At 40.0% G+C, this 10000-nt stretch overlaps 1 protein-coding gene and 1 long non-coding RNA gene across 2 annotated transcripts in view; both read left to right on the top strand.

Annotated features, from left to right (window-relative positions):
• Positions 1-10000, top strand: part of LOC138043486 (protein SERAC1-like) — a 45168-nt gene that overhangs the window by 10927 nt on the left and 24241 nt on the right. The window contains exons 5-8 of the mRNA XM_068889771.1: positions 196-324; positions 2445-2563; positions 3254-3397; positions 4715-4828. Of these exons, the coding sequence (XP_068745872.1) occupies positions 196-324; positions 2445-2563; positions 3254-3397; positions 4715-4828 (506 nt within the window). The remainder of the gene's footprint in view (positions 1-195; positions 325-2444; positions 2564-3253; positions 3398-4714; positions 4829-10000) is intronic.
• On the top strand, positions 5975-8570 carry LOC138041815 (uncharacterized). The gene is made up of 3 exons (XR_011130874.1): positions 5975-5995; positions 8041-8078; positions 8471-8570. It is a non-coding gene; the product is annotated as an uncharacterized lncRNA (long non-coding RNA).

The raw sequence follows: 10000 nt of genomic DNA, 5'->3' as shown, positions 1-10000 counted from the left end.
AGTCAACACCCAGCCGGAAACGGCGTGGGGTCGTGGGGCTAATTAAGTTATTCCCTTTGAATATGAACCATTACATGTATAGTAGTTATAATAACAATAGTGATCAAATTATAACTTAGTGTATACACTGTGGAGAGAACTAAATATTAGTAACTACATCTTATATTTTCATTTATTGCTTGTTACTTTTTGCAGCTCTGTCGTCGCCACTCTTACTTAACTTATCTGTACCTCAGAAGTTCTTGAGTTTTCTTCAAGACTTTGACAGCGAGGAAGTTAGGATACTGGAGGCTCAAATTCTAGCATCACTAGATATTTCTGATGGTAACATAAAATTATCTTTTATTTATCTGTTACTGTATATTCACCATTAAAAATGAAAGGTGCTTAGAATCAATATATGTTTTGATGAAAGTTAAAAAGATCATCGCTGTTAGACAAAGAACTTAAGCATTAAAATTCGCACGAAAAGCCTGGAAAAACCCAGGATTAAACAGGATTCAAACCCACGACCATATGACTGCTTTTCCAACTGAGAGCTAATCAACCCAGCTGGGTGCTAATCAATATTATTAGGTGCAGTTAGACACACCATGGTAAATGCCATTTTACATGATAAATTATACTGTGATACCTCATACTTAAGCTTGGGTTTAGTATACCGTATTAAGTCAGTCCAGCGGTCACACATTACAAAGATTACCGAGGTAAAAACAAATGTAAAATGTAACGCAATTCATGGGCAGGAAATTTAATCACAACTTCATTAGCATCGTTAAATGTCACGGGAAATGGGAAATGTCGGTCACACGCATTAAATGCAGTTTCTCGAGGTAAAAGGGTCATTTACCTTTGTAGAAGTGCCCCGTGTAACCACACCTCAAGTTACATCCCTTAATTATAAGGTGTGAATCAAATGATTTTTACAATACATGAAATACGTAGCCAAGAAATGAAACTTGACCTTTCAATAATGACCACGAGAGTTGGCTTGAGCCTGTGATCCAATCGAAACCAAGTACCTGGTCAGCAGTCAACTTAAAAAAAAAAGCAGCTGTGAAGGGGTAGACGTTGGCCCGGTGACCAATACTAATTTCTTTCGCACAGATGGTTTACCATACTTTCTTACCCATGGTGCTCTGCGCGCGTGCCTTAGGGGTGCGGAGATTTATCATATGCCTTTTTCGATATATTAAAATTCAGCTTGAAAGAGAGGTGTAGATAACAAAGACAAAGGAAAGTGGATGATATGGAAATATTTTTCATATTCATTCCAACGTGTTTCTATTGTTTTTGTCCTCACTGCCTCACTATCAAGCTGAATATTTAATACTTCGAAAATGACCTATTGGCACAGTCAGGGGTTCGAATCTCATCCACGCCTGAATTTTTCAGGCTTGCCTTACAATGGCTTATAAAGTTGTTCGTCTAACTACAATGATGTTTAACTTTCATTTCATGTTCATTCCGTAGTTCAAATTAATATACGAAATTTCATAATACATGCCAAAAATCATATAATTAATTTTAACCGGCAGAAGTCATTTCGTGCACACTACACACAGTCAATTTTCTGTGATGAAAAATGCCCTCAACCCTTCAACAGTAAAAGTGGATCTCGGTAGAGAGTTTTTTTTGCCGTAGGTTATGTTGTTAAGGGAAAAAATACTAATTAATGTCATTTTCAGACTCGATGATCATTATCGTAAATATTGTACAAAAGGCTAATATTTCTGTTAATTATATCGCTCAGATAGTACGCGCGCTGTGATTGGCTAAATTAGCGGACTATATTCTACAACACGGCCCTCAAAATTTGAAATTTCGCTTAAACATTCTCTAGCAAGTTTTTCATGTCGTTCCTGTTACAAAAATTTATAAAACTGTCTGAATCTTGCAAGAAACTGTTTCAACCAGCCAAGAAGATTTCCTTTTTTTCGAATTTTGACGTGGCAATCTTTGTGGCAGTTGAACTTGACTTCAACAAGTTTCCTTTCCGCGCGGCTGATTACCTCAGATACGTAACAAACATCTTAAGCCGATGATACACGGTTCAACATTTGTTGATCAAACAAGTGTTGCAGTTCGTACTGTAAAATTGCAGATTGTCGTTTTTTCCCGTTGATTCATGCGCGCTTGGGCCAAAAATCGAGGGGAAAAATCTCGGTCAGTAATTTTACAGTACGTGCCTCGAACTCGGTTTATAAAAGGTGTATTTTGTTTGGTGTTCATAAGATGATCTCGTGTGGGTTTAGCTGAAGTTAAAGTGCTCCCGAACCAATGAGACCACAAAAATAAGAATAAATAAATGAGCAAGGATTTAATAAATGAATAAAAAACAGCCAGAGGTCAGGCTATTTGCGGGGTACTGAAACCTTCACCAGGCAGAATCTACTTATCTTCAACGACTGGTGCCAATTGTTTTTATTTTATTTGCTCAACAGAGGGAACAGAGAAGTTGAATGAACTGGTGGAGGTTTGTGATAATAGAGTATTGATTGGTTTGGCCAGAGTACCAGGATTGGACACAAAGCTTCTTGGTGTTCATCGAATCGACTCAGAGGTGAGGCGAGTGAACATCCTAAAGACCATGGTGTTGTTGTGTAAATTCATGCATAATAATAATAATAATAATAATAATAATAATAATAATAATAATAATAATAATGATGATGATGATGATGATGATGATGATGATGATGATGATAATAACATAAGAATAACAATAACAGTAACAATAATAATAATAATAATAATAATAACTTTATTTAATTGTCAATGGATTGGGCACTAAAGCACTAATTGGAGACACTAATGAAATTAACTCAAATCAAATCAAATATCCGTCTGAACACAATGTCCGGTCAAAGTTTTCAACCGGTGGTAAATTTGTCTGGTACTAGCTATTCTCGGTTTACGGTAGAATGTTTCAAGTTAAGATGCTGATCATTGGAGTTATTAATTAACGTTACTTGAGCAGAAACGAAAGGAACGGGATTCGACCCCTGACCTCAGCATCTTAACTGGATTCTCTCCGCAGTTCAGATATCTGTGGCTTTCATATATTAACTTTCGTCAAGGTAGTATGTTCCTTGAAATATTTCCACAACACTTACACTAAACATGCAACACGTGGCGCGCACACGCAACACGTTCCGCGGAAGCAAAAGTTGTAACCCAAAGGGTAAAAATATGAGTTGGAATGATAGTGACAAAATGAGTAAGCTTTTCTTTCTCTTGCTCTTAAACAAAGGTTGAATTGCCATCACCCGGCTCAATTGAAAATGACCTGAAAGCCTTACTTCTAAAGTTACCTCTTTCTGGCTTGGATCCCTGTACAATATGGTTCACACGAAATGCGATATTAACGGGAACGTCTGCCAGCCAACATCAAAGGGTAAGAATTAAAAGAACTCGCATACGATCACCAGGGCCTCCAAAGGGCCTTTGCTGAACGTTTAGTGAACGCGCTCTACAAAGGGCTTGTGAGCTGTAGTATTTAGGCTTCCTCAAGGCGCTCGCAAACGAGGAAATATTTTTGCGTAAACATTGTTTCCCGAAATGTTTCCTTGGCGCGTAAACGAGGAAACGCTTGCTGATGAAGCAAAATGTTTCTGAACAAATTCAGAAACATTTTTGCTTGCGCAACAAATGTTTCCGCAACAGCGTTTCCTTGTTTGCGGGTGTCCTAACGTATGACAAACAGCCAATGAGCTATCCATAATGGGACTTAATAGCCCACGAACTGCTCTGTGACGTCACTGTTTCAGTTGCCGAGAACAATTTGAGACCAGTTAACCGGTTGCAATTACAAAAATCGCGCGGCGCGTTAATCGTGTGTGTTGTTAGCGCTATTTTGCTGAATATTGTCGCTGCGATATCACAATGGTTTCCAATTTGCTCGAAACGTGCTACAAGCAAACATGTGTAATGTGTAAGCCTGACGTAACTTTTACCATTATCGTGCCCTTGCTCATCCTACCCATCAATCACTTGTGGTTTGGAATAAGTCTGAACAGGAGCTCATCAAGTGGAGCCACTATCTCAACACTAATTCTTTGAGTCAACCCTTTTCCGAGAAAATTTATTTTTGGCAACAGATATTTCCCCCGGAAAGTATCATATTTCCCTTTATGCTGAGATAGTCGCGTTTTTATTGGCTTTTACAACAGTGAGCGTGCTAAAGCTCCCAAGGGAGATTGGCATTTACAACAGTGGGCGTGCTAAAGCTCCCAAGGGAGGCGTTCTATAAATAAATCTACTCGTTGTGAGATCGAGGCTCTCCTTGATGAGCTCCTCGTCTGGAAGTCCCATCCAAACTGTCTCCTCTTACGTGAATAGAACGTTCTCTTGATTTCTGTATGTGTGTTTTCACGGCTGGACTAGAACAAGCACGGAATTGAGGCATTGTTGTCCTCAGAGCCGCTTGAGTGATTCGCCTCGGGAGGCTGAAAGTGAGGACCAGTTGCGTCTCAAAGCCAACTGGTCCTTGTGCGAGAGGGTCTCCAGACCAGACATCGTTGATCCTGCTATCTTTCGACCTGGTCCTTTGAAGGGTCTACAAGCCATGCTTGTTTTTGTCCAAACGAGAGAACATGAAACTGACGTAATATGATTGAAAGAGTTTTCATCTAAATGATCGTTTTCCCATCCTTCCTGACATAACATCCTTGGTTGATTCTGTTTTTTCTCTTCCTCTCTCTCTTAACTCTAGCCTCTTTTTTGGAGTTTTAGTGGTGACAGTTTGTCGTTTGCACGCACTCTCAGCTCAATGCCAGCCGAGCAGGTGGAATTGTATTACCTCAAAGCTTTGACCAGACACTCAATGGTAAGCACACGAATGTGAGATTCCGTGGGTTGCCAAGGTCAAGTGTTAAAAGAGAGATTAAGCATCAGGTTTACGTCAGATCAGGTTCACTCAAATTTTCGTTTTGCCAAAAAATCAAAGGAACTTTAGCTGATTGATTCCTTACCAGTTAGCTCCAGATATCGTGCAACTTCTCAAGAGGGAGTAAGAGAATTTTTATGATTTTATAACAAGCAGTAATCTGCCGTTTTCCGTGTCACGCAAACGGAGTTCTTTATTATTATAATAACGTCTGTCACAGACTGCACCCATCATTCAGGCTTGAACATTGTTTGAACTACATTTGTGACATGCACCTGTGCAGTGTTCTGTATCTGGAGCACCATCGGCTCGGCTAGATACGCTTGAGACCTTAAAAAGCGATCGTGTGGCTTCATAGTTCAGTTGGTTGAGCATTGCACCGGCATCGCAGATGTTATGGGTTCGAATCCTTTTGAAGCCATTTGAAATTTTCATGTGTCTGTAAGAGACAATTGCTTAAAATGTGTGAGGATCATTTCTCTCTTTCGTTTATTAAGTTATATCGTCAAGCTTTCTAAGGGCGCTTTCCTTTTGTCAGAATTCGCCGGCCAGACCCGTCATTTTGCAAAGAAAATGCAACAATTTGAAGTAACACTTGCACGATAATCCCTCACATTCTTATGGAAAAGTATATATCATCCTCGAGGTTTGTTCATTTGAAGGCGTTGTAGAGTTAATCCTCCCAAATGCCCGGTCTGGCCGGTAAGTTCTGTCAAATGGAAAGCGCCCTTAGTCTTCAGATACCACACTGAAACTTCAACGTGAGGACAGCTTTATCTAGAAGGTACTTTCGCTGTAGGAATGACAATTAAATACACCCCCCACCCCCACCCCTATTAATTAATCTTTGAGGCAGTTGCCTTTATCATTCAAGGAACCCTTGTCCTGTACTTCAGTGTGTCTAGGTTTTATGGAAGGTCACGAATTGTATTATATGTCGCAGGTTCCCAGTCACCGGTCTCTAATGGTGGAGAATGGAGTGCTGGATGTGATCTTTCGAGAAATTGAACACCGCTTTTCACAGCTTGAGAATAAAAACGAGAGGTTGGCATGTTGCTTGGTAATCTTGCCCTGGGGAGAGTGCTCACGAGGGCATGGTCGAGCAAGGTAGACGAAGTGCTCTATTACATAGAAGACTTCTCGTTTGAGTCTTGAAAGTAAATACTCCATTTTGATTGTTACCTATTCTTAGGGATTTCAGCCAATGAAAAGTAAACCCAAAAGCAATCGCGACTTTCGCGCGCACATATTCCCGCGCTTTTAGCAAGTTATACGTGACTGCTTCGCATTCTGGTTGGTTGGTTCAACGCGCTCTTTGCGCCCGTTGCGATTCGTCTAGGTACGGTCTTACAAGACCCAAAGAAAACTACGGCTCTATATGGAAATAAACATATCGACAGCGACCCGGAAAGAAAGCTTGCAAATTATTGTTAAGCTAACGAGGCGATTTCTCCTCGTTAGCTTGCTATAACCAGAGAAATCACGAATGTACTTAGTTTCCATTGCCAGAAATTAGGGACAAGATGGCGGTTGCGCGTGCGCACTAAGGCCCTAATGGCTGCGAATTCGTACAAGAAAATGTACGGAGATAAGGAAACTTGTTCAAATATCGATTATGAGCTTACGGGTCTTCGGTGCCCGACTCGAAACATGTTAAGTGCTGTGTAACCTTCGCATCTGGGTTAAAAATGGCTAATTAGAGTAGGTTTACTTACTTCCCGAAGTTGCCACTTTCATCTCTCGTTGTACGCTCCATTTCTCCATACATTGTTCTTAAAATCTTGTCGAAGTCATGCGAAATACTCGTCGATTAGAGGATAAACCCTCACTGAAGTAAATTTGGCCGACTCGATATCACTTCTGCGATGTAAGATGTTTCCGAAACAGTCGTAAAAACGACGATTTTTGCACTGCAAAATACTTTCCAAAGGCGCTTTATTTTGTCCATTTTCCATCTGTAGTCCAGTAATGGACGCGCATGTTTGCGAACGACCCATTTCGGTCAGACAAGGAAAAGGGAAAGCTTCACAACTCCAAACTTCACCTGATCGTCATTTTGTTTGTTGCTATAAATCCACAGATGTTTCACGGGATATAAACTAGGTTCCAGGCTTTCAAAAATCCACGATTGGCATACTAGGCTTGGTTTTAATGGAAGTATATACGCGGGAAAATTAAAAACAATTCCACAAAATATAGCTTTGCTTACCTCATATAAAACAAAATGTCTGAGATTCTTGAGAGTTACAAGAACGAGATATAGAATGGGCACTAAAGATAGGAACAGAATTTCCTCTTCAGGTTCAGTGAAGTACAGTTTTACTTACATCTGCGTCCTGTTTTCTTCCTATCAGCCGCACAGCCTGGTAGACACCTAACATTTTCTTGGAATATGTTTTTTTCCTGCCTTTTTCTTCGTAAAACAGATCCACAGAGCTCAAATTATTTAAAATATCGTAGGGGATACGTTTTTCCGCCTGACTGCGATAAACTTTGTCCGCCATTTTGAAAATGAGATTCCGCTGACAATTACTCATGGGCGCAAAATGTCCACGATTTCTGGCAATGCGACAGAAGTGTAAAAAACGTGGGTCCAAATTTCTGCAGGCTAATATTCACGGTCTGAAAATGACTGAGGAAAAGGTGATTCCACGAGTATTGAGTCTGGAGAATTACAATAAACGACGTAGGTACGGTCCGCGCAGTGGCTTCAATGTTCATTTACTCTTGCGGATGTTAAAGGACCCACGTGCATTGTAACAGTAGGGAACAGGACTCGACGTTGTCCTCCGTAGAGCTAACCATCTTAAGGTAGCTACCACAAGAACCCAGCGAAAGGTAATAAAGTAATATGAACAAATGTGAATAAAATGTGAAAGTAAAACAAAGTGGAAGAAAGGTTTTCCGTTGGAACTTTAAAAGGTTCATCATAGTTGAGTTTGCGTTGCTATCCCAACAGATTAGCCAAGAAAATTAATTGCGATATTCTTAACCACTCATGAATTTAATTTTATTTGCTTCCCTACGGTGAGTGCCTGTATGTTGCTTTTTACTTACTTTTTGTTGTATTGCTTTCAGTTCAAATCTGTTCTCTAGGTACTTTTGAGGGATAATACCGTACTGACAGATGTTTCCACTCTATTTTTTTTCAGGTTGCTTGCCACTGTTACGTTCATGGTTATACTCTGATGTAAGTAGCATAAGGATTCTGAGGAGACTCTGTAGCATGTTTTACGCCCACTTTGATCGAAAAACCAACAGCGCTGCTAATACTGTAACCTTATTTGACCATGAGCCTTAAGTCTGGCCTGTCATTATAAATACCAAGGGGGAATCCTTATAAAGAAATAAGAAGGGCGTACTTGATGTGGGTGTTGCGGAAGGCTAGCTCGCAACCCCGAAAAGAAGGATTTTCGAGAATTGTAGCACACAGACAATCTACGTTTAGCTCAAAGTATTATCTTCAAAAGTCAGAGGACAGGGTTTCGTTTTTACTGCATACCATATTCCCAACAATCGCTTTTTTTTTTACTGACGAGACATTGATATGATGTAACGACGGGCCCTTCCATCTTGTGTTAGGATTTGGCGCTGTTTGGTCACGCGGTTCGAACGCTGGCCAATCTTGATCGGGACTTCTGTAAAGACGAGACTTACGAAGATGGTGTTTATCTTCTCCATCCCCAAGGTCGATACTCGTAAGTAGACCATGCAGTATGTATTCAGAGGTCATTTCCGAGTTCAAGTGCAAGTCTCTTTTATGGCAGTGAATTTTTGTTGCACGTAAAGAGAACTAATTTCCATCACAGAAAAGTTATACAGTGAGATTCTCGTTGAAAAAGGATATTATCGACCCGGAAATGGTCTATTAACGTTCACTAAGTAGAGATAAAAAGGCCACAAATGCATTGAAAACATTAATTGCACCTTACGGATGTCCCAGGCTTGCCGCACAAATTGGGTTATTCGGTTACATTCTCTTGCGTCTTGACTCGTAAAATCGCGCGAACCGGAAATAAAACCTGCTGCAAAATTTGTTCTTTATTCTCGAAATTTGGTCTGGGTCGCCTATCTTGATTTTTTGCATGCACGTATCATTCACGATGGCACTTCAAATAAAGAAGTTTTCATGGGAACAGTTATCTAGTACAATTTTCTGTAACACAAATAAACGCCTTTTTCGATGTATCTTAAAATTTCGTACATAGATAACTTTTTGTCCATACTCTTCCTAAGGGAGATTTCCAACGAAGAAAATAAACAAGGTAAGTCACCGGCCCCCCCAACCACCCCCACACCACCCCCCACCCTGATTTGTTTTTCACATAACAATTTCAAAAACTGAAATTTAGAGGGCCTTTTTGTGGATCCGGCGTGTTGCCTTGGTAACCGACATGAAGTCATAAGTACCATTAAAGTATTACCCAACAATAGATTTTGCAACGATATTTATAGGTTTGCCTACACTATGAAATATCCTTCTTTGGTATCTTGCATAGGTTTTTACACTCTTTTGAGCCTCCTTAAAAAGGAACCCTCTCGGTTTCAGTTACTCAAATTGATGCTGATGGTTGTATTTGTTGCATGGACTCTTCCGTTGGGTGCCCCTTCATGGACTTGGAAACAACAGGAAAACAGAAAAAGCATCCAACAAAAATGGAACGGATTGCTGGGCCCAAGGTACTGCATTCTCTATTATTTTTTTCGCGCTTGTTCCTGCTGCTGGTGTTGGTTTTAAACGGTTTAAACTACTTCATTGTGGTCGAGAATAGTTTTAAAAATTTATATTGTCTTGGTTATCCTTGCGTTGTGAACAGCTCAAGTAAACTTTAAGGTGGTCATAACTAGTTTCAACACTTTGAAGGAGACACTCTCTTCAGAAAAGACGGGCACTACACACACTGTATCACGTAACAGCAATGTTATCGTGCCATATGAAACACCGATTATTGCTGGAAACAAGATGCAGTCATTATTTTGACGTAATAAGTTACCGTTGGAAATGGGAAAGCCCAGCAAAAACACCCTATATTTTGGCTTTAATTGCTCATATCTCAAAAACAACAAATTTGGTGATCCCATGTTTTTATTGCCGGTAAAAGTTGATCAGAA

Source organism: Montipora capricornis, chromosome 3 (genome assembly GCF_036669925.1).
Source record: "Montipora capricornis isolate CH-2021 chromosome 3, ASM3666992v2, whole genome shotgun sequence".
NCBI lineage: Eukaryota > Metazoa > Cnidaria > Anthozoa > Scleractinia > Acroporidae > Montipora > Montipora capricornis.
The sequence above is the reverse complement of the archived record's forward strand: the minus strand, read 5'-3'. Positions and strand labels throughout refer to the sequence as shown.